Consider the following 26,833-nt stretch of genomic DNA (forward strand, 5'->3'; position numbering starts at 1 on the left):
GTCGCACCAAGCCGAGGCCTAGAGCCCGGAACCGAGGGGGGCCGAAGTCGTCCGAAGTGCGGAGCCGAGTCTGCCCGAAATGTTCCGAGGCCGCACGAGGGCTTTCGTGAGGCTCTGCGCTAGCCCTCCTCAGCGCCTATGAGGCCGCGCGGGCCGCGGCCCCAGCCAACTGTGAGGACGACTCTCGCCGGCCTCCGACGCAGCGTGACCCGGCCAAGAGAACCTGGTGCCGCAGACTCCGTTCGCCCCCGCCTCCAGCACGAGCCGAGTCCTCCCGAGGTGGAGCCGAGCGGTGCCGAACGCTCCCGAGCCTTGATCCTTACGAGCCTCGGCTCTCCGCCTCCTCCTGTCCGAAAGTGCCCGAGCGCTGTCGGACAGACTAATCGGGCCTCGGCCACGGTTCGGAAGCAATTCCCGAAACGCGGCGCCGTCGAGCCGCTTCGGGAGCAGAAGCGAAAATGGCCGAAGGGACGCCGCTCGCGTCCGGGACCGAGAGGCTGCCGGGATCGAGGCGGGCTCGGCGGGCGGGACGGGGCGGAGTCCGGGGGCAAGATGGCGGCCTCGCGGCGAGGTAAGGGGAGAGGGGTAAGGCGCTCGGGCGGGTCGTCCCGGGGACCTGGGGGACGGGGTGGAGGTCGCCCCGGGAGAGCGGCCGGTCGTCTCGGTTCTTCCCGGTGCAGGAAGGGCAGAGTGGCGGGCGTAGTACGCCGGGGCATTACCGGGTGGACTCAGCGGTCCGCAGGGTGAGACCCCGGCCGTGGAGAGTCCGTCCGGGTCCGCGCTGCCGCCCCGCGTGGGCGCGTGCGGGGCTGCAGACCCCCGGCGCTGCGGTTACCCCTGCGGGGACAGTCGGTGCCCGCGCTCGGGGCGGACGCGCGTGTTCGCTCCCCAGGGGCCCGTCTGACCTGCGGAGCAGCGGCCGCTCCGCGTACCCCACCCGCCGAACCAGAACCCCTACAGGGCAGAGGGCGGGCGAGCGAGAAGGGCTGTCCGGGCTAGGGGCTGCGTGGGCCGAGGGCTGCCGGGGCCGGGGGCTGTCCAGGGCCTGGGGTCCCAAGGAGGTGGGGCGGGGAGTCGGGCACCCCTGCTTTGAAAGCGGGCACTGCCCTGCGTGCCTCGGCTGCTCGGGTTCTCGGAGCAGAGGTTGCACACCCCGAGCCTCGCCCGCTCACTAGCACAGCCGTCTAGGGACCGCCCCTCTCAGTGGCCAGGGTACCTGCCTATCAGCGCCTCGTTTAAAGTGCTGACCGCCCAACTTGGAGCAGCTCGGCTTGTGTAACCAGGGGAAAGTTCGTGTGCGACATGGGTTGTTCACTCAGCCAGATAAAAAGGGCAATTTCCATACCTCAGCTGTCCGCTGTTCACTGGAATGACTTGTGCCAAGAGACGGAGTGGTGAATAATCTGGAGGTCAGTTGGGCATCTTACAGAGAATCAGCCTCTCTGGTCTGAGTTTCATTCAGATCTTTCTTGGCATGAGGGCTACAAATCACCAGACCTTTGACCTTGGAAGGCCGCTGGTACTGGTCTGTATGTGTTTTCATTTGGTGGAAAATTAAGTTTATACCAGAGCAGGACTTCTTGGCACCCCTGGAATATTACCTCAGGGCAAACATTTGTTCTCTTTGCTGCCATGTTTAACTTCTGTTCTGACACACCTGTTCACGGCTCCGCTATTGGAGTAAATTATTGACCTAAAATGCTGAGTTCTAAAGGCCACAGCTGTATTTAGTGAGAATGAGCTCCTTTTTGTAGGTCTGAAATCGTTAGAACAGCATATCCGATTGTAACTACCCTTGGTGTTAATTATTTAAACCCTATGCCACTCAGGATTTTTATACGGCATTGTTTTCCCTGAGCCCCATACCTTTAATCTGTAACAATGGGCAGCTGGCAGAGAGATCTGAAGTTCTGAAGCAAACCTTCGAGAGAAGACTCGGGAGGGAGGAAAACCCCAGTTAACATGGAATCCACCCAAATAACGCCAGGTGTCTAGGCGGCCTAGCTCGGGTCTGGAAGAGAACTGATCAGGTTTAGGGAGCACACTTCCTGTAATGCAATCAAGTGTGCGAAGGAGCCGGGCTCAGCAGCCCTCCTTGGCTTCGTGCTCAGTACGTGCTGCCTCTCCCAGAGCCAAGTTCTGAACATCACATACTCAAGTCCTGAACTGACCCGCTTGAGACCCCCAGCCAACTGAGACTCCACAGAGGAGCCTGAATTGCTGGAGGAGGCGTGGCTCATCCTTTGACAACCCCCACAAAGCTCCCCCAGGCTGGGAGTTCCTCCCCTGCCCCTGGGATGGAGAGAGCGTGCCAGCTGGTTCGCGTCGCTGCCCTGCCTGCTGTTCGGCAGCACAGCTCTGATGGGGTGTTTCCCAAATCCTCAGTAACTGCTAATGTATCTACCCATCACGAGTGTGCAGCTAGCGTGAACCTCTTCAGAGAGGAAATCTGACCCAGGGTACGTCCAGTCCAAGGGTGGGCTGAAGATCTCTTCAAACACAAACTCTGTGACTCGGAAGACCCTTCCACACAAAGTGGGGCTCTGCTCACTCCAGGGCACTGTCACCTCCAATGAGGGGAGGATGTGGAACTGCTCTGGGCTGGGAGACTGTCCAAGAGATGCACCATTAAAAGAGACTGGATTGCTGGCTTAGGAAATTCTTAGTTTTGGAGTGATATTTGGGGCCATGAATAAAATTCCAGAGGAACGCCAACGTCTTACCAACGACAAAGACTTATAACCTGAACCAGAAAAGATTCTCAGATGTACACTTGTGGCAAACATGCAGAAACCACAGAAGATGAGAAAAGCTGCCTTTGGCTCTTTCCCTGGTGGAGGAGTGGATCCTGCCTGCTGGCGTCCGGCCTCAGGCAGGGATCCGGCCTTCACTGCACAGGTGCGCCCTGTCTGCCCACCTCAGGTCCAGAAAAGCAGGTGGTCAGATCCTCCTGGGCCGGTGCAGGGTGCTGGGGAGGAACTAGCTGACGGCCGCGAACAGGTGGGAGGAGGAGGACAGGCCAGGTGCACGTCCCACTAGGACTTGGGGCCTCACTGCCTGGTACCTCTCTTCCAGGGAGAGCCTCCTCTGCGGTGGTATCCTGCTGCTGCGTCCCCGCGTCCCCAGGCCTCCACAGGACGACTCCTGAAGTTGGCCCTCAGCTCCTGCCTTTTGCTCCTTTAAGCCCCCATCCCACCCCCCCCTTTCCCGTGAGCTCCAAGTGGTAATTCCACTTCCAGGTGGGAGGTTGATAGAGCTTCCTCCAGTGGAGCAGGCTGGCTCCCTCGCCCTCCTGCCGGTCTCCCAGGGGTGGGGGTGGGGGTGGCAGGAAAATGAAACCCCTCACTTGGAAAGCATATAAACTCGTTTTTTAGCATAAACAAACACGAAGTATCCAGAGCTCAGGGAAGTTGTTTGGGGATATTTAACTGTCCCCCAAGAGAGAGAAATGCATTCTCTTTGAAGAAAAAGGAAAAAGGCATCTTTTTCTCTTTGTCTTATAACTGGTACCTGGGTCGGGGGATGCCACCTGCCTGTGGTCACCGAGGATGTGCCCAGTTCTCTTGCTCCAGCCTAGGACATCCCCGGGGGGGAGCCCCAGCCCCACCCTGGAGCCCACAGGGGGCCCCGCCAGGTAGAGGGACACCTGGGGAGGTATTAATGGAAGCCAGGCAGGGGGTTGGCGTTCAGGTCTCCGAGGCCACCTGCAAGTGCCTAAGCTGGGCCCGTGTGTCTGCAGGGCCTCCTGTCTGCCCCCTGGGTGGGCGTCCCCCGGGGCAAACACGTCTGCTGGGCCTGAGAGTCCTTAACCACTGGCCAGCTCTCGTCCGTCCCTCTGCAGGCGCTGCTTTATCTGAGGGGAACGTATTTTGCCCTTTATTTCCTGGCTACACTCCTGATGGTCATGTATAAAAGTAAGTCACACTCAGAAGGCAGCTTGCAGGCACAGGTGCCCTGCCTCCTGCGACCAGCTCCACTCTGTTCTCCAGGTCAGGTTTTCACTTACCCTCACGGTTACCTGGTCCTTGACCTGGCTCTGCTGTCTCTGATGGGGATTCTGGAAGCAGCTCAGTTATACCTGGGTGAGTTGACTGAAAACCGTATAGTACTTGGGATAACACAGTTGCTGGCTTTCCGCGTTAACCTGTAAACGTTCTTCATTTTGTAATGTGGTTCTTAGAGACACTTGATTTAAACTGCTTAACCATTGTTTTGTGGGCCTCATCTAAGTGTCAGTAATGATTAGTTTATCCAGAAGCTTTGTCCACAAGACAATACTGGCAGCAACCTCGGTGGGGACACTTCCTGTTTGGAAGGCTATTGGGCACAAGCCGCTGGGTGACGGACGGCACCGAGATTAGATCCCAGCTTAGCCATCACTCCGGGGCCCCACAGTATTCACCTCACCTCCTTCCTCCCCTTCCGTTGGCCTCAGCGGTCAGGAGGTGAAGGATCTGGAAAGTTCTGTCATGTCTCCACCAGGGCTCCCTCAGCCCCCTAGTCCAGCTCCCAGGGCCCCAAGTCTGGAGCCCCTTACAACACCCTGACAGCCAGCTCCCAGCTCCTCATTGCTCACCGCTGGTGTTCAGGCCCCCACGTGCCCCAGCGCAGGCACAAGTCTGTGATAACGCCTGTTTCAAACCGGATGGTGCTGTGCATGTCCCACTGACCCATCTAAAAAGCGCTCCTGTAGTTGGAATCGCTGATAAATCAAGGACAGCTGTACCTCCAGGCCCCGCACACCTGTGACACCCGGGCAACAGCAAACAGGTGCGTGCTGGGGACTCCAGGAGTGGATGGGAGCCGATCTCCTCAGCTGTCCTGCTGAGCTGGCTGGGCAGTGGCAGACGGCACCGCCGTTGCTGGGCCCTTGCCCGCCTGCCCTTCTTTGAGCCCCCGTGCATGCTGAAGGCTCCCGGCCGGGTGGTCAGCCCACGGCAGCTGGAGCTATGCGTCTTCCGTGCTGACCCATTTGTTTGTGAAATACGCGCTTGCTTTGTTTTTTTGTAATACTCCTGAAGTTTTCCAGAATGACCTTAGCCAAGAGTAAAACATTTTTGGAAATGTTAAACAAAATCCCCTCAGTCCACCTGGAATTAGGAAAAGGTGTCAAAATTCAATTGGGCTCTTTTTTTTTTAGTTCTTTTTTGTGCGTGGGGTGGGGGGTAATTAGGTTTATTTATTTAATTTTAGAGGAGGTACTGGGGGTTGAACCCAGGACCTTGTCCGTGCTGAGCATGTGCTCTGCCGCTTGAGCTATAGCCTCCCCACCGGGATCAGTTCTAGAAATGCTGACTCCCTCTGCCGCCCACACGGCCCACCCGGCTGTGATTAAAGCGTTGCAGCTGCCGCTGGCTTTTCCCCTCTCCTTGGAAAACATGCCCCTTTTGGGGTTTGCTGACACTTGTCTTTCTTTCTTTTTTAACAAAGGTGCTGGGGAGTGAACCCAGGACCTCATGCACACTAAGCAGACACTCTGCCCCTGAACTGTGCCACCCCCGACACACACACCTTCACGAGTCCCGTGCAGTGGTCACGGCGGCGTCTTCTGCTGGGAGTACTTGAGCGCCACGTGGTGTGATAAGCTGGTGTTGTCTCACAGCCTAGTCGCCAGGGCCCTCGGGCGCGTACCTCCCAGAGCCCGGCTCACCTGTCACATCTGTCTGTCCTTCAGGTGCCAAGGGCAACCTGCTGGAGGCTGAGGCCCCGCTGGCCGCCAGCCTGGTCCTCACGCTGGGCGACGCCCTGCTGACGGTCTACTTCCTGCTCTGGCAGACACTGGTGCTGCGGGCGGACTCGGTCCTCAGTGCCACGCTCCTGGCACTGCACAGCCTGGAGGCCGTCCTGCAGGTGGTGGCAATCGCAGCCTTTGTCAGCTAAATGGGCGGTGCCCAGGCCCCCAGGACAGCCCTGGACAGGCGCCTCCTCCTGAGAGCTAGACTGTCCCCCAGCCATCACCTCCCTTGCCGCTGACCCGCTGACCTGCTGACTTTCCGTGGTGTCAGAAGCTCAGGTGGTGTGGGTAGTCTGTAGATCTTCGGTGGAGGTGGGGCCTGGAACCAGGCAGAAGAGGGCGCTGGGGCCGGGGGCTGGGCACTGCAGGAGCTAGGATGGGGCTGTCTCCGAGGGGAATCACAGGGACAGGTGTGCAGCCCCCGCCTTTGGCTGGTGAGGCCCTCACTTCAGCTGCTACCCCGACCCGTGAGGACAAGGGACAGGGCCCTGCTGAAAGCAGGAAGCCAGGCTGGTGCCTCTGGGGGTCTGGCCACCTCCCTCGGGCTTGGGGTTGGAGGTCCCTGCTCTCTGGGGTCGGGCGTGGAGCTTCGGGACAGCGGTAGGGGACAGTGGCCCTCCACCATCTGCAGGCCCGTCCTGGACCAACAGTGCACTCAGCCTTCCTTGAGAAAGTAAACAGCAGGGAGCCAGGCGGCACGAGGCCCACAAGTCCTGCCCCTTGGGGATTCTGAAGAAAGGTGATCTGCAAACCCCAGGGCTGAGGAGTGGGGGCTAGAGGCTGGATGTCACACTTTGTCCCGGAAGGATTCCAGCCATGGGGTTGGTTTTGCGAGTGCGCTGTGAGTGCTCCGTGAAGAAATCCAAGCGGACGTTTTCTAGTAACTTTCCTTCTTTTGATTCAATCGCACATTTTCTGTGTTTAGAACAACCTTGTGTTCAAATATCTGGATATTTTCTCCTCACTATTTTTTTTTTAAATAAATGTTTATATTTCCCTGAATTTCTCCTAATTAAAGCCACCTACCTCCGCCAGCGTTCTCCAGGGTTCTCCCCCGGTGCTGGAGCGCAGGCCCCGCCCCCACCTCCCCCAGCAGCCTTTGCGCAGCACTTCCTAGTCCTGGGTCCTGGCCCTCCACAGGGGGCCACACTCTGTCTGCCTTGTTCTTTTTATTTTTTTATTTTATTTTTTTTAATATACAAGAGCCAAAAACATTTATGTCTGCCTTGTTCTTGGGGGGCGGGGTGGGGGGACTCGAGAGACTTTTGGCTTGGGACGAGTGCACGCCTGTAGCCCCGAAGGCCAGGTGGAGACACCCTCCCACTTGCCCACCCTGTCCATTCAGCAGTCCCCACGTCCTGCTGCCCTGGGCACTTGCCCTGTGGACTCAGGGAGGCTGGGGTGGGACGGAAGCGCCTGCTATTCGGGGGATGCTCAGTCCTGCCCCTGCAAGCCCAGGGGGCGTGGCATGTTGCCCGCCAGGCTCATAACCTGTCTGGGGGTCTGGGCCAGGCCCTTGACACCCCCACCGCTTTGGCCACAGGGCATAGCATACTCAAGGTGGCCACCAACCAGCCTGGGCCTCCAGGCCCCTCGCTGCATCTTTGAGAGGGTCAGTGCTCCAGATCTGGACCCACTGGCCATCACGCTGATTTCAGGCGTGGAGAGTGCCCACCTCAGCCACTCCTTCCCTGTGTGCCTTCCCATGCGTCGCACATCTGGGCTCAGCTCCCCAGAAGGGCCGGGGCAGGCATATGCCTTCCCCTCCGGGTTGTCGGCAGAGTGAGGAGAGAACCAGGAAGCCAGGCCTCAGGGGCAGGGCTGGGCCCGATGGTGAAGGCCACTTCCTGTGCCCTGCATGAGCTCCCCAGTAATGCCCCAGATAGCAGACCTGCCCTGGGGTCCTGGCAATGTGGGAAAGGACAGCACCCCTGACCTTCCAGGACTGAGTGTGCCTCTTCTCTGGACTCCCCAGGAAGTGCTCCGTAACAGCCCCAGCAAACACACCAGCTGCCCTGCCCTTCCTGGACCATGACCCTGGGACCCTGCTTCCTGGCACACCCTTTTCTGCTCCCCCCCACCCCAGAAACAACAGTGGGAGCCCTGGGGTCCCTGCAGGTGCCTACCACTGCCGGGTCTGCCCTCTGCCAGTTCACTTCCTCTTCTCCCAGCTCGGTGGGCACAGCCATCCTGAGGGTTGGTTCAGGAGGAGGAAAGGACAGAACTGTGGGCAGAGCTTGGGGCCTAGGCTCAGGAGGGGTTCACTGCCCAGGCAGCCTCATGTCAACTATTTGCCCTGCACTCAAGGACAGCCTGGGCCACAGACACCCCAACCCCCTCATCAGACAACCCCGCCCTTCGGGTGCCCACACTGGACTGGAACGACACAAAGAGAATTGAGGAGCTCCTAGATGGTGGAGGAAGGAGACCCATTCACCTGGCAAGGTCAGAGCGCAGGACTGCAGGGTCTCTGGCTGGTGATCCTGCCTTTGAGACCCACCCACAGACTGAAGCCTGGCTCTAGAGCTCCCTCCAGACCAGGGGCCCCCCTCTGAAGAGAATGGGACTCTGCCCTGGGTCCTGGGGTGCCTGAGGCTGGGGGACACCTGGCAGGGTCAGGTCTGATCTCCCCAAGATTCCTCTCCACCCCTCTGGGGCGCATCAGCTCGGCCTGCCCCTGGAAGGTTTCAGAGCTTCACGGTGCATTGTAGCCCTGCACACCCCCGCGATGGATGGGCTCCCGGCCCCGCCCACCCGTCCGTGGGCGCCCCAGCTCTAGGAGGGGGTTGGCGCAGGGAGCCCCCGGAGTAGGTGTGGGGACCATCGGCTGGGAGCCGCGGCGGAGGCGGGGTCTGGAGCGGGGACATGGTGGGGGCGGAGCATCCACGTCCCGCCCCCGCCCCTGCCCAGCGCCAGCCCTAGCGCTGCGACTCTAACCTGCCGCTCAGGTTCCTCCCCGCGCCCCGCCCCGGCCACTCCGCGCGCCCCTCCCTCCTCCAGAGCCAGGCGCCGACAGACGGGCGGACGGACGCGCGGACCAGAGACCGGCGGGCGGCCAGGAGCGGGTCTGCGAGGAACAGGTGAGCGCCCCGCCGGGTCCTGGCCCCAGCGCGCCCGACCCCACCTGGCGCCCCGCGCGCTTTGGCGCAGGAGAGACCCGGGAGCCCAGCGCACGGAAGGCACACCGCCCGGGCCTCAGTTTCCCCAGGTGGACGTGCGATGCGGGGCTCTGGTCTGGGTCTGCAGACTGGGCCGGGGCGCAGGGGGCATCGGGCAGAAGGTCTGCGCTGGGCCGGCTGGCTTCCCCTAGGCGGGTGGCCAGGAGCCCAGTCCCAACGGCCGGGCCTGCCCCGTCCGGTCCTGGGGCGGCGCCGAGCACTGAGTATGTTTGTAAGCCAGTGGCTTCTGAGTCAGCCTGTGCCTCCCAGCCCTGGGGCTCCGTGGGGGAACCCCCTCCTCCAGTGAAGAGGGTGCTGAGGGGATTCTGCCCCTTTGCTCCACCCCAAGGCTCCACACTGCCCTGCCGGGACAAGCTGAGGGCTTCTTTGGAGCCAGACACTTGCAAATGCCAGCTGGCTTCCTGGGTGTCAGAGCCAGGACAAAATGCAGGGCCGGGAGAGCATCAGGTTGGGGTCAGGCTCCTGGTCAAGGTTGGGGTGTGGGGATTTCAGGGAGAAGCGGGCTGGGGGCTAAGCTGCCACATCCTGTGTGCCTCTGACCAGGCTGGGCCAGGCTGGGGCAGCCTCTGTGTGTGAGGTGCCCCTGGTGGCAGAGGAGCTGGGTAGACAGGGCTCCTGGCGATTCTGAAGTGCGCCACAGACCACCTCTGCCCCCGCCCCGGGTGTAGTCAGGCCGGGTGTGCTGGGAGGCAGGGCCCAGCTGGCTACGCCTCTGCTCCCCGCTTCTGCACCTCCCCCACGGCCCTGCCCAGGCCTGGGCCTCTCCTGGTCCCTGCCTGGTGCAGTCGGGGGCTCAGCACTCCGCCCAGCCCTGTCTCAGACCTCTCTGCCTGCCTCGGTCTCCCAAGTGCACACTCCATGCCCACCTGTTCCCCACCCACGGCTTCCCAGACCTGGGCACAGCCAGAGCCCAAGGGCCTCCCCAATTCCAGGGCCCCACCCGGCTCCCCTGGGCTTTAAGCTGACTCCTCCCCACGGTCACTCAGCTTCAAGCTGGAATTTGAACTTGGAGCTGGTCCCTCCGCCCTCCCTGACCTGCTGAGGCCTCCTCCCCCTCCACTACCTCACTGGGCACCATGCTAGTCTCTCCCTTTGCACCCGGAAAATGGCCACAGGAAAACCAAAGTGCATTCTGGGCCCCAGGGCCCTCGGGGCCAGTGTCATCCCCACCCCAGTCAGCTGAAGACGTTGCCCTGCTGCCCACTGGAGCTGGCCTCTCAGTGGCCCCTCCCCAAGCTGCTCCTGGACCCAGGAGCCAGGGCCTGGACCCACCTTCCTGGTTGGCCCTAAGGCCCCCACCCCATCCAAGGAGCTGAAGGCCTAGTGTCACAGCCTAGCTCCCTCCCTGTGTGTGCCCACAGGCCTGGGTTTCGCCCAGGTGTGTGTGAGTATCTGGACACTCAAGCTGAGCAGCCTGGGCTCAGCCCGCCAGGAATCCCATTAAGCAAACACTCGGGCTCACCCACTGAGGTCATGAGCATTCCGGACATTCTCCACGGACAGATGGACAGAGGAATCTGGCCAAGCCCCAGACCCTCAGTGCCATGTGGGAAGGGGTGGCCTGAAGCCCCCAGACCCCTCACACCTCCAGGGAGCCCTCCCTGTAGGCAGTACCTGGTCAAACCAGAAAGTCCTGGACACTCCCTGCCCTGGATACCCACACCCCTGCTTTGTAACCCAGACCCTGGCAAACCCCTCGACAGTGAAGCCACAGGTGGATGGCCTCACCGGTGACACTTGATGGGGGTGCGGTGTGGGCCCAGAGGTCCCCACAGGGCACAGAATCCCACAGGCTCTGCTAGCCCTCCAGAGGGTGGGCTCTGGCTGGGCTCCGGGTCCCAGCCCCCCGCCCCCACCGCAGGCTCCAGGCTCCTCCTGTGCTGCCTTTCTCCGCTGTCTGGGTCCCACCTGCCTCAGGGCCTTTGAACACACTGCTTCCTCTGACAGATGCTTCCTCCCTCTGACCCCCCTTCAGAGCCCCCAGGACACCCTCCTCTCAACCCCACCCCAGGCAGCCCTTGGAGTGGGGCCCCCTTCTGGGGGTCCCTGTGGAGGATGAGGGTCTGGGGAGACACAGGGCTGCAGCGAACACCAGCTGGGATATGGACCGGGGTGGTCCTCATGTGTCCAGAAGGCAGGGCTCTGCTCCCAGAGGACCAGACCCCTTGGGGAATCTGACCAGACCATCAGCGCTCCAGCCCCTGGGTCTGGGTGGAGGGGGGAAGTCCCAGGCCCTGTGCTGGGGGTGCCCAGGTGCCTGCCAGGCTCCAGCAAGATGTCAGCTTGGCTCTCTGTCTTCACAGGTGTGGGCCGGGCACTAAGCCCTGGACTCAGACCACACTGAGATCTGCCCTTTCACTGCCAGCCACCGTCGCGGACACCATGAGCCAACTGGGGTCTGTGAGCTGTTGCCCGGGTGCTGCCAAGTGAGCCCCTACCCCAGCCTGCTCACCCCTGACTGACCCCTACCCGCCCAGCAGTCCCCAGGGAGGGGTGTGGCAGGGGCCCCACCCTCACCAGCCCCTCCCCTGCAGTGGCAGCCTGGGCCGGTCTGACTGTGTGGCCAAGATGAGTGCCAAGGACCTGTTTGGTGAGTGAGGTCTGAGGACCAGAGGCCACGGGAGACAGCCCCGCGGGGAGGGTCTCGCGGGCTCCCCTCCCCCTGGCTGTGCCAGGCCCCCGCCAGGGGAGATGCAGGTCAGCCCTGGGCACCCAGAGGAGGCCTCTGGGCCCTAATCAACCAACAGATGCCCAGGTCCCTGCCCAAAACTTTAGTCCCTGAATAGCCCTCCCCTCACCATGCCGGTAAGGGGAGAGGCCTTACTAATAATTCAGAGAGCATCAATATTAATCCCGCTGTGCTCTTCCCTGCAACGTGATTCTCTGGGAGGCGGGGGCTCATGCTGGACTGAGTGCCAGGTGTCTGCTTTGGGAGGGCGAGGCCGGGCCAGCCCCCACCTCCCCAGCTGAGTCCCTTCCCAAGACCCCCAGCCTCGTTTGTGCTTTTGGACACAGGGCCAAAAGGGTCTGGAAAGCAAGGAGCCCAGGGAGGGGCAGGGAGATGTCAGCTGGCAGCTCTTAGAGTTGGGGGAAACCCTGGACTGGACCCCTCCCCAGAAAAGGAGGACAAGGGGCCTCCACGGGAGGAGGCTGAGCCTCCTACACCCCGCCAGGACAGACCTGCAGTCACGGTTGTGCCGTCACCACTCTGAGCTGGGGGGCCTTCCCCAGGTCCCCTGCGTGCTCTGCCAGGAGGGGCCATGACCCCCATTTCATGCCCTTGAGTCCTTCCTGGCAGCCACGAGGGGCCCACAGAGCAGTGCCCCTCACCTCCACTCTGCCCTCCTGGTGGCCCCGCCTGGGGGTCCAGTCCACTTGGACTGGGGTCTGCAGGTCCTGCCCTCTGGGGTGAGTGACCAGTGTCTCCTCGTTCAGAACAGAGGAAGAAGTACTCCAACTCCAATGTCATCATGCACGAGACCTCCCAGTACCATGTCCAGGTGAGGCGGCCCCCGGGGAGCTCCCCCAGCCCCGCACGGCCCTCCTGTCCTCTGTGCTCCAGGGTCCCCCAGCAGGTGGGAAACAGGCCCGGGGAGAAGTGGTCAGCCCAGGCTCTGATGCCCACAGCAGCCAGCTGGAGCCAGACGCTGCCCCACCCCTGTCCTGGGCTCATGCACCGTGGAGAGCCTCCCTCCGGCTGTGGGGAGCTCGCAGTCTGAGGGACACAGGATCCCTGGAGCTACGTCGGGGAGGGAAGGTGTCGGGCCGACATAGGCCTGCGAGGGCAAGCTCTGGGCGCCTCCGGCAGCCCTCGAATGGGAAGACCCAGTGGGGAGGGCCCCGAAACAGGGAAATGGATTAGGAGGGAGAGGCTGGAACAAAGACACCCCTTTTCTGAGCTTCTGCAGGGAAGTCCTTGATGGCTAATTCTGACTGAGTCTGGGAGAGTTTCAATGGGGTAATTTTAGAAAAGCTGTTGGCTCCTGAGGGCTTTTACCCTAGGTCAGTTTTAATTCACACTTAGAACTCAGAAAATATGTTTTTTAAATGACCTTCCTGCTTTTGGCAGCTGGCCGAGTTCCTGGTTCCTGGCCATCATCCAAGCCTGCAAGACAACAGGGCTGGAGATGGCTGAGGAGGGAGGAGAGGAAGGAGGGAGGAAGTTGGGGGGGCCCCGAGATGAGGAAGGTGGGGTCCCTGGACCAGGAAGGTGGGGGCCTGGACCAGGAAGGTGGGGGCCCTGGACCAGGAAGGTGAGGGGCCCTGGACCAGGAAGGTGGGGGCCCTGGACCAGGAAGGTGGGGCCCCTGGACCAGGAAGGTGAGGGGCCTGGATCAGGAAGGTGAGGGGCCTGGACCAGGAAGGTGGGGGCCCTGGACCAGGAAGGTAGGGGCCTGGATCAGGAAGGTGAGGGCCCTGGACCAGGAAGGTGGGGGCCCTGGACCAGGAAGGTGGGGGCCCTGGACCAGGAAGGTGGGGGCCCTGGACCAGGAAGGTGAGGGGCCTGGACCAGGAAGGTGGGGGCCCTGGACCAGGAAGGTGGGGGCCCTGGACCAGGAAGGTGGGGGCCTGGACCAGGAAGGTGGGGCCCCTGGACCAGGAAGGTAGGGGCCTGGACCAGGAAGGTGGGGGCCCTGGACCAGGAAGGTGGGGGCCCTGGACCAGGAAGGTGAGGGGCCTGGACCAGGAAGGTGGGGGCCCTGGACCAGGAAGGTGGGGGCCCTGGACCAGGAAGGTGGGGGCCTGGACCAGGAAGGTGGGGGCCCTGGACCAGGAAGGTGGGGGCCTGGACCAGGAAGGTGGGGGCCCTGGACCAGGAAGGTGAGGGGCCTGGACCAGGAAGGTGGGGGCCCTGGACCAGGAAGGTAGGGGCCTGGATCAGGAAGGTGAGGGCCCTGGACCAGGAAGGTGGGGGCCCTGGACCAGGAAGGTGGGGGCCCTGGACCAGGAAGGTGGGGGCCCTGGACCAGGAAGGTAGGGGCCTGGACCAGGAAGGTGGGGGCCCTGGACCAGGAAGGTGGGGGCCCTGGACCAGGAAGGTGGGGGCCCTGGACCAGGAAGGTGAGGGGCCTGGACCAGGAAGGTGGGGGCCCTGGACCAGGAAGGTGGGGGCCCTGGACCAGGAAGGTGGGGGCCTGGACCAGGAAGGTGGGGGCCCTGGACCAGGAAGGTGGGGGCCTGGACCAGGAAGGTGGGGGCCCTGGACCAGGAAGGTGAGGGGCCTGGACCAGGAAGGTGGGGGCCCTGGACCAGGAAGGTGGGGGCCCTGGACCAGGAAGGTGAGGGGCTTTGAATAAGGGAGGTAAGAACTCCCTCCCCACGGAGCCCTTCACACCCACAGAGGACAAATGAGTCACTGCTTTCTGAGCTTTAGTTTTCCAGCGTCTATGACGGGTCCATCCAGACATGGGGAGCCTTTTGCTCTGCCAGCCTGCGCAGGCTCGTGACTGCTGCTGGCTCATTGTCCAGAGGCAGCTGGGTCACCGCAGAAGGGGCAGTGAGGGGCCTTGGTGAGGGGCTGTCGGTGCCCTGGGGCCTCCCAGCCCTCCTGGGCTTTGGTCCATGCTCGCCTATGGAAGGACCCCGGCCCGGGGGCACTTCTGCTCACCCAGCAGCCAGCAAGGCTGGGGAAGTGGGTGCGTTTGCCTACCCCTCCCAGATGAAGATGCTGAGGCCAAGAGAGAGGGTGAGAAGTGGGGGCAAGATGGGACCCACCCTGGCACTGGGGATGGGGGCGGTGCCGAAGCCTTGTGGTTTGTTTTTTTCACTTTTTTCTAAATTAGCACATAGTAAAGTGACATGAGGGTGGGTGACACCACCTCTGTCAGGACACAGAACAGCTCCAGTGCCCCACAGCCCCGCTGTGCCCACCCCATGAGGTTGCAGACTTCCCTACCCCGACACCTGGCAACACTGCTCAGGCCTCCAGCCTCTGGTTCTCCCTTTTTGAGAAGCCCCTAAAAATGAGTTCATATATTTTTTGTTTGGTTGGGGTTTTTGGGGAGGGTATAATTAGGTTTTATTTATTTATTTACCTGGAGGCACTGGGGATTGAACCCGGGACCTCGTGCGTGCTCAGCACATGCCCTGTCACTGAGCTCTGCCCTCCCCCCGAGTTCATATACTTTAGAACCATCTTTGTGCTTCTGCTTCATAAACGTATTTCACAAAAACCCTGTGTGTAAAGAAGACTTCTCTAGGGCGCTGCGACCTCCACCAGCTGCGCCCCCAGCGTGTGTCCACGCGCGTGCCTCCACGCGCCTTACTGAACAACAGGGGTCCTTCTCGTGCAGGTGAAGGTGCACGGATTCGACATACCTTCTCCTGCTCTGGCTTGTTGATTCCCGTGCGTAATGTGTCTGGGTGAGCAGAGACGTTTAACTTTGATGACGTCCGATCACATCCATGTTTCTCTTTTATGGTCAGGATTTCTTTGGGTTTTGGAGGGTGTTTGTACTTTGGCCATTGCTGGGCCCAAGGCTCTGAAGCTTTCTTCCTGCGTTTTCTCCTAGATGCTTCGTTGTTCAGGCTGTTACACCCAGGCCTGTCACCTATGTCAAATTCATTTTTAGGCGTGAGACTCAAGGCTGACGTCCCCATAGGAATGTGCAGTCTAGCAAAAGACTTTCCTTCCCACATTGAATGACTTTGGTGCCTTAGTCAAAAATCGATTAATTGGACACGAATGGGTGTACTCCTGGACTCTCTGTTTCATTCTCTTTCACTCATTGTAGCTTATTAGGTTTCTTGAAATCAGGCTACTTTCTTCTTTTTCTTCAAGATTTTTGTGACTGTTTTAAGTTCTCTGGACTCGCATTTACATTTTAGAATCAAAGTATCCATTTCTATCCTCAAAAAAAGCCTGCTAGAATTTTGGTTTTGGTTTAGGTCCAGGGAGAATTGACATCTTAAAGATGTCGCATCCGTGAACATGGTACCTCTCCACTTACTAGGTCTTCTCTGATTTCTCTCAGAACTTTTTTGTGATTTTCACCATAGAGGGCTTGCAAATACTTCTTAAAATATTCCTTAGGTGTTTGGTTTTTACATACTGTTGTAAATGGCACTTTTTTTTTAAATTTTTTGGTTGCTTTTTCTTCTCTTTTTTTGGTGTCGTTTTTCAGTTTCCATTTTTCAGCTGTCGGCTGCTAGGACTTGTTTTGTACGACTGGATTTCTGTGTAGTGAACAAGTATCCTGAAACCTTGCTGAATCGATTTATTTCTTCAGTGACTTGCTTGTAGGTGCGCTGGATTTTCTGTGTACACAATCACGTCTGAAAACACCTTACTGAATGTCTTATCCTTTGCCACTTGGCTTTTCTTGCTTCACTGCCCTGGCCAGAACCACCAGGAGATGCTCAGTAGAAGTAACGACAGTGGACGCCCTGGCCTGGGTCCAGTCTTGGAAGAAAGTGTTCGGTATTCCCCGCTGTATACGCTGTGTGTTTCTGTAGACACCCTTTAGCAGGGTGGGCAAGTTCCTTTCCATTCCTGGTTTGCTCAGAGCTTTTGTCATGAAAGGTGTTGAATTTTGTCGAACACTTTCTCCGAATCTACTGAGATGTATTTACTGTTGCTAATGTGGTGAACCCATCGCACTGACTTGTCTTTAATGTTGAAGCAGTATTGCACTTCTGGGATAAACCTCATTTAATTATGATGTATGATCCTTTTTATGTGTTGACAAAACTTACTTGCTAATGTTTTGTTAGGGATTTTTTGCATTAATATTTATTAGAGATTTTGGTCTTTACTTTTCTTTTTCTGCAAAGCCCTTGGCAGTTTTGAAATCAGAGGTAGCCCTGTGAAGTGCATGGAGACTGTTCCCTACTGCTCTGTCTTCAGGAAGAGCTAACGGAAGATTGCTACGAGCTCTTCCCTAAGGATCTGTTAGGGTTCACTTGTGAGGCCCTCTGAGTGTGGGGCTTCATTGTGGGGAGCCTTTTTAAATTATGGATTCACTCTAATGCCTGTAGTCTGCAGTGACGCCCCCTCTTTCCTTTGTGTTACTGACACGTTGTGTTTTCTGTGTTCTTTACATCTTGCTAGGGGGTTATCAATTTCATCAGTCTTTTCAGAACCAACCTTTGAGCTTTGTTGATTTTGCTCTGCTGTTTGTGTGTTTTACTAGTTTGTTGGTTTCCACGCTTAGTGTCCTTCCTTCCGCTTTCTCTGGGCTTTGTTTGATTGTCTTTTCCTGGTTTCTTTAGAGGAATGAACACTTAGATCACTCACATTAGGTCTTTCTTCTCCAGCTTACTCGTAAAAGCTGTGAAGCTCCCTCCAAGAACCCCTTTAGCTGTCTGCCACCAGTTTTGATGGGCATGTTTTTACGATCGTTCAGCTCAGAATACTTTCTAATAGTCCTTGTGCCTCCTTTGACCCACAGACTCTTTAGATTGTTCTTCTTTTTAGGCATTTAACCATGTAAACACTTACAGCTATAAATTTCCCCTTTGCACTGCTTTTCCCGCGTCCTGTACGTTTCAGTATGCCGTATTTCTATTTTCATTCATCTCTGGGTATTTTATTTCCCTTGTCATTTCTTCTTTCACTCATTCATTGTTTAATTTCAAGTGTTGTTGACAAATGCTGAGTGTTTCACGAGTGTTTTGTTTGATTTCTACAGAATTGGACCCACGAGTTTTTAGAAGTGTGCTGTTTAATTTCTAACGACTGGAGGGTTTCGTGGCTGTCATTCTGCTGCTGGCTTCTGCTTGAATCCGTTCCGGTTGGAGCATGTGCTCAGCGGGCTCAGTCACGTGGGGTGCACGGGCAGCATGGTTTGGGTGGTTTGCTTGTGCTGTGCTTTGCTAAGAATGTGCCTCATGCAGACAGACCCGCTGCCTGATGACCGCAGCCTGTTTCCGCCCACGCTTTCTAACCTGCTGGTGGACATGCAGGTTGGCCTCCAGCAGCTCTGCAGGGAGCAGCCGTGAGCCTGTGCCACACTCTACACCTGAGCAGGCGGCCTGGGCGGGATTGTAAGAGGAAAGGGGCACGCCATCCCAGTGTCATGGCCCCTCCCCAGGTGGCTGGGCCAGCGCCCAGCACGGGCTCCCACTTCCCCACCCCTTAACCCTCCAGTGTAGCCCACAGGGGCTTGCGGCAGAGTGGGTGAAAATCTCAGTGGCTGACACGTTCCTAAAGTGATAGTCTCACAGTTTCAATCTGCAGTTCCTTTATTGAGTCCATGTACAGTTTTCTATATTAAAAAGTTACCGGGGGGAGGGTTACCTCACTGGTAAAACATGTGCCCAGCATGCAAGAGGTCCTGGGCTTCATCCCCAGCACCTCTTCTAACTAAGTAAATAAACCCAGTTACCGCCTCCTCCCAAAAGGAGACAGAAAAAGTTACTGAGATTTATTTTCCCGTAGACTCTTTGTTTATAGCTTTTGCCAATTTTTTCTGTTGGAGTTAACTTTTTACTATTTACACATTCTTTCATTACATATTAATTTATTGTTGGTATCCTTAATTATTAAAAATAGAGTAGAGCTTTTTTTTCTAACGGGGGTGCTGGGGATTGAACCAGGACCTCGTGCGTGCTGAGCACACTCTACCCCTGAGCTCTAACCTCCCCCACAAAACAGAGCTTTTAACAGAGTCAGAACTGGCACCGTCGTGCTCACTGGTAGTTTTCTATATTAAGAAGATTAGCTTACATTGCGTCTGTTATATCTGCTATTGTATCTGTGTTTTCCCACTTTTTTTTATCTTTGTATATGGTGTTTTTTCTCAGCAGAGATTTTCTTCGTTAAGTCAACTGTGGTCTCATCTTTTGAGTGTCTGGCTTTTCCTCCTTGCTTAGCAAAGTCCCCAGGGAAGAAGGCCTTTCTGAGGTCATCAGAAACCACCCAGTATTTCCTTCCAGCACTTTCATGGGTCCGCGTTTGCGGTCAAATCTCCACTGTCTGGAGTTTACGTTAGTGCCTATCCAGCCGTCCCAGCCTTGTTGACTGAACTCAGCAGCGGTCGGGACAGACACACAGGGGGTCCTGGAAGGAGGAGGGCCTGAGCCAGGCTTGGAGACAGAGGAGAGGGCACTGGGACGGGCAGGGCTGGCCCCCGTGGACTGTGGGCCCGGCACTGGGGATTCGGCAGCTAAAACAACAAAGAAGCATGTCACATTAAGTCCAATTGTGATAAATAAAAAAAGCAGGTCAGGGACGTAGTGACAGAGATGCTTTGGCTGGGCGGTCGGGGGGCAGCATCCGAGCAGAATCCAGAAGGAAGAATGAGCAGAGATGGCACATGCCAAGGCCCTGCCGGAAGCCCGCGCCAGGGCTGCTGGGGGAGCGGGGCGCCCAGCAAGGAGATGGGCGGGGCACATCCATGGCCCCCACAGAATCCACCAAGGAGAGCAGAGGACCCCCAAAGGTGGCGCTTTGTCTGTCCAGACCCCCAGGGAAGGGACGTTCCCCTCGGACCCCAGGGCACAGCCCCTTGGCCCTGGCTCCTGGCACCAGGAGGGCTGTGCCCAGGGTGACCCCCCACTGCCCGCCCCAGCACTTGGCCACATTCATCATGGACAAGACGGAGGCCATCGTGTCTGTGGAAGACGCCATCCGGAAGCTGGTGCAGCTGAGCTCCAAGGAGAAGATCTGGACGCAGGAGATGCTGCTGCGGGTCAATGACCAGTCGCTGCGGCTGCTGGACATCGAGTCCCAGGTACGGCGGCGGCAGGAGGGAGGGCGAGCGCAGTCCTGCAAGGCGGGCGGGGCTCTGACCCAGACGCACCCTGGGCCTCCCCGTGGGAGCGGGACGAGGGCAGAGGGCAGGGGGACCTGGCAGGGCCCGGAGTCCAGAGAGGCCACGTCACACGGGGCCACAGCCGCCTCCCCAAGAGCCTCTCCGCCGGCTGAACTGAGGCAGGGCCTCGCTGTGTGACCCTGCCCGTGGAGGCCGGGCCTGTGTCTGTGTCCAGGCTGTGCCCTACTTCTGTGCTGTATCCCTGGCACGAACATCCCAGGCCAGGCCTGCAGGTCAGCCCGGGCCCCTCCTCGGGTCCTTCCCGGGCCCGTGGCTGTGAGCCCACAGCCGAGCCCGGGTCAGGTGCGCATGTCCTGCAGGAGGAGCTGGAGAACTTCCCGCTGCCGACGGTGCGGCACACCCAGACGGTGCTGAACCAGCTGCGCTACCCGTCTGTGCTGCTGCTCGTGTGCCAGGACTCGGAGCAGAGCAAGCCCGACGTGCACTTCTTCCACTGCGACGAGGTGGAGGTGAGGGGGCTGCGGCAGGCGGGCGGGGGGCACCCCACGTCCGCAGAGCCAGCCTGATGCCCCGTCCCCCCAGGCCGAGCTGGTCCACGAGGACATCGAGAGCGCGCTGGCCGACTGCCGGCTGGGGAAGAAGATGCGTCCGCAGACCCTCAAGTAGGGGCGTGGGTTACAGGGGCGGGTGGGGAGGGGCCAGGCTGGGGCTGCACTGGGCTGAGCGGCCCTTCCTCCCATGTCAGGGGCCACCAGGAGAAGCTCCGGCAGCGGCAGTCGGTCCTGCCTCCCCCTCAGGGCCCGGCCCCCATCCCCTTCCAGCGCTACGGCGGGGACTCCCCTTCCACCAAGAACCGAGTGGGCCTGTCGGAGCCACTCAGCGAACCAGGTGGGCCAGGGGGCTGGGCTGGGGCTGCAGGCAGGGTCTGAGGCAGTGGGCTCAGTCAGCAGCAGCTCTGCCTCCCCATCCAGGCTTCCGCCTCCGGGAGTCGCTGGAGGAGGAACCACGGGCCCTGCTGGCTCAGAGGATAGAGAAGGAGACGGTGGGTCTGGGCCCCTATGGCGCCCCCAGGGGCCAGGGCAGCACGTGGGGGTGTCTCTGCAGCAGGCAGGGGCGCCCGAGGCTGACCCCATCCTACTCTGACCCCAGCAAATCCTCAACTGTGGCCTGGACGACATTGAGTGGTTCGTGGCCCGGCTGCAGAAGGCCGCTGAGGCTTTCAAGCAGCTGAACCAGCGGAAGAAGGGCAAGAAGAAGGGGAAGAAGGGGCCAGCAGGTGCGGGCACGGCTCCGGGCCCTGGGCAGGGGGTGGACAGCGGGGCGGACAGAGGAGTGGGGTTGGGGACGGGTGGGTGGCCCCTGAGCCGGGGCAGGTCCGGTCAGAGCAAAGGAGTGGCAGCAGATTGAGGCCAGACCCACCGGGCGCAGACGGCCCGCCAGGCTCACCCCACCTCCTCCTGTGCAGAGGGCGTCCTCACACTGCGGGCACGGCCCCCCTCTGAGGCCGAGTTTGTTGACTGCTTCCAGAAAATCAAGCTGGCCATCAATCTGCTCGTGAGTGCAGAGGCTGCCCCGCTGCTCTGTGCTGACACTGGGGGAGGGGGGTCCCTGCTTGTCCCCTGCTCCACCCCCATCTGTCTGCCTGCTCCCCACCCCCAGGCCAAGCTGCAGAAGCACATCCAGAACCCCAGTGCGGCAGAGCTGGTGCACTTCCTCTTCGGGCCTCTGGACCTGGTGCCTGGGGCTGGGGGGAGGGAGCGGGGGCCAGCGGTGGGGGAAGCAAGTGCTCACCTTTGGCAGGTGGCTGGGGCCGGCGTCCACACTCCAAGTGGTGGGCGCAGTGGGCCAGCCTGTGGTGCTGCAGGTGGGGGGTGGGCCCCTCTGACCCGCCCTGTGCCCCAGATCGTCAGCACCTGTGGTGGCCCAGACATCGCTCGCTCCGTCTCCAGCCCTTTGCTCTCCCGTGACGCCGTGGGCTTCCTGCGCGGCCACCTAGTCCCCAAGGAGATGGCGCTGTGGGAGTCCCTGGGGGAGACCTGGACACGACCCCGGTAGGGCAGCGAGTGGCACGAGGAGCACACAAGGATGGGATGGGGGTCCTAGGCGGGGCCAGCCCTGGTGGTGGGCTCGGCTGACCCAGGTCCTCCTACCCCAGCTCCGAGTGGCCACGGGAGCCGCAGGTGCTCCCCTACATGCCCAAGTTCCACAGCGGCTGGGAGCCGCCCCTGGACGTGCTGCAGGAGGCTCCCTGGGAGGTGGAGGGGCTGGCGTCCGCCCCCAGTGAGGAGGTCAGAGCACCTGCAGCCCCACCCCTCTCCACCTCTGTGCCCCCTGCCCTCGAGGCCCTGACATTGCCTGACACACCCAGCCCACGTGGTCACTTTCCCACAGCCAACTCCAGTGAGCCGGCAGTCCTTTCGAAACTCCCTGAAGCACGGCCTCATATCTGAGCCCACAGCCCCAGGAGACGTCCTCTCCCAGGTCAGCTCCCCGCATGCTCACAGGTAAGCTCTCCTCCGCTCACCCCTCAATTCCAAGGCTCGGCTACAGGTACGCTGCCACCAGGTGGCGGCAGATGCCTTGTTCTCAACGTGTCAAAATCACATTTTCCACACTAGGGCCAGGTTTCTTTTCAACTCTGCTGTGTACAGGTGTGGGGAAAACGTCAAAAGCGCCCGTAAATCCGCTGCCCTGATGCGCCATCTCTTCCGGCACCTCCATATTTGTGCTTTAGAGTCCTGGTTAGGAATCTACTGAACCGCTGAACTGAAGTGGCCTCACCAATGCTTGTCACCCTGTTGGGGCTGATTCAGGTGCAGCCTCAGAGCCAGAGGAGGAGCCGGAGGGTCTGGGCTGGAACAGCCGCCCCCACTCCCTTCACACGCACTTTCACAAACACGTCCCACAATCCTGGGCCCAGGGGAGTCCCTATCCGTCCTCACCTCCCCTGTTTCTTTCTGTTTTCAATCCTGGCCCAGGATTTGAAACCTGGCCAGACCCCAGGATCAGTTTCAGGAGAGGAGGGGCTGGAATTCCTGTTTTAAACCAGCGTGCCCCTCCCTTTGCCCTAAGTCACCAGCCTGATACCCCTGTTCCCTGGCCTGGGCCACCTTTTACCTCCAGCCCCTAGCGGGTTCCCCCTGGCCCATCCTGACACAGCCCCCAGCCAGAGCTCCAGGGGCCACCTCAGGCTCAGCCCCCAACACCCCCTCCCCGGGGTCCCAAGGCCTGAGCCTGGAGAGGGAGCCGCCCTCATGGTTAGGGGTCAGACTGACTAGGAGGGATGGCCCAGCCCAGGCGGCAGCCACAGGCCTGCTCCATGTGGGAGCTGGGACACCCCATGACCCCGCAGCTCATGGGTGGTCCTCCGCCGTGTGTGCCTGGGCACTGTCTGCAGTGCTGGAAGGGCTGTGACTGAAAGCATCCGGCCCTCCCTCGATGGGCAGCTGCTTTCCAGGGACAGCCTGTCATTCCTCCGTTACATGCCTGGCCGTGGGTCCCCAGGGGGGCTGGGCCTGGAGGCCCCTGAGGTGGCCTGGGCAGGGGCGGGCCCTGCCGCGCCCACGGGCGCCCACGTCCCACCCACCTCTGCTGCCCCCCCCATGCAGGGGCCCCAGACGCAACGAGGCTGTCACAGTTTCTGCTCCCGGCTGACAGTGCAGCCTCCCTCCACTGCAGAACCAGAGGCAGGACCTGGGAAGCTGCTGCCCCCGGCCCTGTGCCAGGCCCAGCCCTGGGCCTCAGCCATCCCATTCCACACAGGGGCTACGAACCCACGCCGGCCATGGCCAAGTATGTCAAGGTCCTGTATGACTTCACAGCCCGCAATGCCAACGAGCTGTCAGTGCTGAAAGACGAAGTCCTGGAGGTGAGGAGGGGCCCGGGGATGGGGGGAGAGCCAGGGGAGGCCTGACCCCAGGGCTGCAATCTAGGACTGCAGCCTGGTGCCCACCCAGCACAGCCTGGCTGAGGGGCCTCCGTGTCTTGGGGATCTCGGAGGGGGCTCAGGGACCCCTGCACTGGGCTCAGGCTGGAGGGTGGGCCCTCTCTGTGCCAAGGGGGTCCCCCCAACCCAGCAGGGGCTCATCATTTATGTTCACCCTGGGGGGAACGCTCGGGGGCACCATCTGTGTTGGGTGACCATCCCTGAATCCAGGCCACTCACAGTGGGAGGGAAAGTGGAGCAGCTGCGGGCAGGTGGGGGGGTGGTGATCCAGATCCACAACCAGGCCGGAGGCTCAGGACGCTGCTAGAGTGGGTGGAGGGAAGGGGGCCCCCATAGGTGGGATGGGAGGCCAGGTGGGCCAGGGGCACCTGGAGGGGGTGTGACCATCACACTAGGACTAGAGGGGACAGGCTCAGGGGAGACTCTTGGAACTCTCTCTGGCTTGTCTGTAAAGGGGGGCTCACACTGGTGGTCCCAGCACCCTGCAGTGGTGCCTATGGCTGGAGGAGGGTGGGGAGCTGTGGGTCGAGGGTGATGGTGGGCTGTGGCGCCTACAGGTGCTGGAAGACAGCCACCAGTGGTGGAAGCTTCGAAATCGCAGTGGCCAGGCAGGCTATGTGCCCGGCAACATCCTGGCTGAGATCCGGCCGGAGGATGCCCCCCTCGAGCAGGTGAGGGGGAGTCTGCTCTGTCCCACTGCAGGGTCAGGCCAGGTGGCTGGCGTGGTGAGAAGGGACAGGAAAGACCCAGCCCTGAGCCTGGACTCTGCTGCAGGGGCTGGTGTCGTGGCTCCGGGGGTCTGGGCCAGGACGAGGAAGGGCTGGCCCACCTACCATGTGGGAGCTGGGGCAGATCCTGGGAGGTGGAGGTGGGGGAGGAGAGGTGGGGAGGGGTGCCTCCCATTCTCCTTACTCCAGCCCTGTGGGGGGGGGGGTGGTCAAGGCCGTGAGGGGTGGTGATGAGCTGAGCCTAACGGCACCTCCCAACCTTGCTCTTCCCCGCACCCCTGCAGGCCAGTCTGAAATACTGGGGTCCCTCCAGCCCAACCCACAAGCTGCCCCCAAGCTTCGCTGGGAACAAAGACGGTGAGGGATGGGGGCCGCCAGACCCCTGCAGACAAAGGGCCCAGAGCCGGCTGGGGGGAGGGGGAGGGGAGCCCTGGGGTCCGTGCACGGCGGAGCCTGAGCCGCCGGCGCCCCACCTGCCCGCCCGCCTCTTAGAGCTGATCCACCACATGGACGAGGTCAACGACGAGCTGGTCAAGAAGATCAGCCACATCAAGGCGCAGGCGCAGCCGCAGAGGCACTTCCGCGTGGAGCGCAGCCAGCCGGTGCACCTGCCGCTCACCTACGAGTCCGGCCCCGGCGAGGTCCGTGCCTGGCTGGAAGCCAAGGCCTTCAGCGCGCGGTGAGCCGGCCGCCCAGGGCGGGCAGGGGGCCACAGGTGGGGGCGACGAGGCCGCCGCGCCCCCGGCCAGGCTCACACCACCACCTCCCTCCTGCCTGCAGGGTCGTGGAGAACCTGGGCGTCCTGACGGGGCCCCAGCTCTTCTCCCTCAACAAAGACGAGCTGCGGAAGGTGTGCGGGGACGAGGGCGTCCGCGTGTACAGCCAGCTCTCCGTGCAGAAGGCCGTCCTGGAGGTGAGCCGGCCGTCCCCCCAACCCCGCCCCGGGCTCTCGGGGAAGGGGGCCGGCGGGACCCTGACCGCAGCAGCTGGCCCCTTCCCCTCCCGCCCCAGAAGCAGCAAGGTGGGTCCGAGCTGGAGGAGCTCGTGAGCAAGTTCCATTCCAAGAGCCAGAGGCGGGCAGAAGAAGACAGCTAGGCTGCCGCGGGGCCGCCCCACCTGCGGAGGCGTTGCTTCGGTGCCTGCCGTGTTCTGGGACCGTGGACACGGGTGGAGAGTGGTGCGGGCTGGGGGCCGGCTCTCCCACCTCCTGGCAGGTGGGGCCTGTCCTCAGGCTCAGCGACGCCCCAGCCCACCCTCCCTACCCAACCCTGAGGCCCACCTCAGCCAAACGTGCCACCAGGAGGTGCTGGGCCCTCTTGCACCTGCCCCCTGAGGCCAGAGCTGTGGCCGTTCCAGACCTGGCCCAGGCCTTCCCCACACGTCTCCCCGAGGCCGCAGGACCTGCCAGGAAGGGCAGGGACTTTTCTTCTGGCTGCCTCCATCCACACGGGGGTTCCTCCTGGCACTTATCGTCCCACCCATGACGGCCGCTCACTTCTGCAGCCACCTGCACCCAACTGCACCCCTACCCCTCTGGACGGACGCCCACTGCCCTTCTGGTCAGCCGCCTAGCCACCCTTGGCTCTGAGCTGGCCAGGCTGGTGACTCCTGCCCTCAGACGTTGCCCACAGCACCCCCCAGTGCACTGCTCCCCAGGGTGGCCCTGGGGTGCTCCAGGCCCCCCTGGGGTGGGTGCACGCTGTGCTCCCCTTACCGTTTCGAGAGGATGGACTGAACACCTCTCACCCAAGTACTGGTCTTAGGCACCCCTCACCCCCACCCCACCACTGCCCCCACCGCCTCATCAGAGTCCAGGAACTTTCTCTGACCAAGCCTCAGACCAGCCTCGCCTGGCACGCTGTGCGGGAGGCAGGGTGGGAGTGTCTCGAAGCCATGGACTCTGCGGGTCACACTTGAGAGGTGAGAGGTGGCCGAGGCTCAGAGTCCATGTCATTAAACCATCTGAGCCTCCAGCTGCCCTTTGTCTGTCTTCTGGAGGTGGGGGTGGGGTCACTGTGGGTTCTGGAACCACCTGAGGTTGCACCCTTTGGAAGAGCTACAGGGCCGAGGCCAGGCCATGGACCCAGGAGATCCTCCCCTCCACACCTATCCCAGAGGGCCCAGAGGACGTTCCGGGGAAGTCAGGGCCGAGAGGGCTCCCCTGCTCACTCTGCGTTGTTCTCCCAGGCCAGATGAGCAGAAGGCCCGAGTGGGAGTGGTGGAGACCGGGTCTGCCAAACCTCCAGGCGGGCCGGGGAGTGGGCATGAGTCAGAGGGGCAAGGCCGAAACCAGATTTAGAGAGCTAAGCCCCAAGTGTGAGGGAGGTGCCCCAGGAAGGACGTGGGGCCTGTGGGGCCGGGCAGGCGGTGGGCGGGGCTGGGGTCGGTGCAGGAGCAGAGGGGTCCCCGAGCACACGGTGGGCTGCACCCTACTTCTTGCAGGCACCTGACCACTTGGCCAGGGTCTCTGAGCCCCCCAGACCCTGCCCTTGGAGAAGGCCTCTGGCACCCTCTGCTGGTGGCTCTGTGTA

The 26,833-nt window shown here is 60.8% G+C and overlaps 2 protein-coding genes across 5 annotated transcripts; both read left to right on the plus strand.

Moving 5' to 3' along the window:
* Positions 1-6: 6 nt before the first annotated feature.
* Positions 7-6,948, plus strand: TMEM80 (transmembrane protein 80). 3 transcript variants are annotated; one of them, XM_031448330.2, is made up of 5 exons: positions 7-571; positions 3,076-3,095; positions 3,821-3,914; positions 3,990-4,082; positions 5,675-6,948. In XM_031448330.2, exons 1-5 carry the CDS (start codon positions 139-141, stop codon positions 5,878-5,880), a joined length of 846 nt encoding a protein of 281 aa, XP_031304190.2. In that variant the 5' UTR covers positions 7-138; the 3' UTR covers positions 5,881-6,948. The 3 variants fall into 3 exon arrangements, with proteins under 3 accessions (XP_031304190.2, XP_064347999.1, XP_064348000.1); XM_064491929.1 differs by having other exon boundaries at positions 3,821-4,082; XM_064491930.1 differs by having other exon boundaries at positions 3,821-4,082; positions 5,431-5,816.
* Positions 6,949-8,679: 1,731 nt separating this feature from the next.
* On the plus strand, positions 8,680-26,275 carry EPS8L2 (EPS8 signaling adaptor L2). Of its 2 annotated transcripts, none has more exons than XM_031448325.2 (21): positions 8,680-8,814; positions 11,217-11,339; positions 11,448-11,503; positions 12,349-12,413; positions 19,425-19,586; positions 19,988-20,137; positions 20,211-20,290; positions 20,374-20,516; positions 20,600-20,670; positions 20,778-20,904; positions 21,094-21,182; positions 21,288-21,362; positions 21,531-21,679; positions 21,784-21,916; positions 22,020-22,132; positions 23,391-23,496; positions 24,132-24,245; positions 24,587-24,659; positions 24,795-24,981; positions 25,083-25,215; positions 25,314-26,275. In XM_031448325.2, the coding sequence occupies exons 2-21, from the start codon at positions 11,296-11,298 to the stop codon at positions 25,395-25,397; spliced, it is 2,154 nt and encodes a 717-aa protein (XP_031304185.1). In that variant the 5' UTR covers positions 8,680-8,814; positions 11,217-11,295; the 3' UTR covers positions 25,398-26,275. The 2 variants fall into 2 exon arrangements, with proteins under 2 accessions (XP_031304185.1, XP_031304186.1); XM_031448326.2 differs by having other exon boundaries at positions 11,217-11,309.
* The last annotated feature ends 558 nt before the right edge of the window (positions 26,276-26,833 follow it).

Source organism: Camelus dromedarius, chromosome 12, assembly GCF_036321535.1.
Source record: "Camelus dromedarius isolate mCamDro1 chromosome 12, mCamDro1.pat, whole genome shotgun sequence".
NCBI classification, from domain to species: domain Eukaryota; kingdom Metazoa; phylum Chordata; class Mammalia; order Artiodactyla; family Camelidae; genus Camelus; species Camelus dromedarius.

Bases quoted from the DNA above. Each gene is read 5' to 3' on its own strand.
- TMEM80 (XM_064491929.1), top strand. From the start codon at position 139: ATGAGGCCGCGCGGGCCGCGGCCCCAGCCAACTGTGAGGACGACTCTC. The intron at 572-3,075 runs GTAAGGGGAGAG...CCTCTCTTCCAG, and splicing joins GATGGCGGCCTCGCGGCGAG to GGAGAGCCTCCTCTGCGGTG. The intron at 4,083-5,674 runs GTGAGTTGACTG...TCTGTCCTTCAG, and splicing joins AGCAGCTCAGTTATACCTGG to GTGCCAAGGGCAACCTGCTG.
- EPS8L2 (XM_031448325.2), top strand. From the start codon at position 11,296: ATGAGCCAACTGGGGTCTGTGAGCTGTTGCCCGGGTGCTGCCAA. The intron at 20,905-21,093 runs GTGCGGGCACGG...CCTCCTGTGCAG, and splicing joins GGGGAAGAAGGGGCCAGCAG to AGGGCGTCCTCACACTGCGG. The intron at 21,363-21,530 runs GTGCCTGGGGCT...CCTGTGCCCCAG, and splicing joins TCTTCGGGCCTCTGGACCTG to ATCGTCAGCACCTGTGGTGG.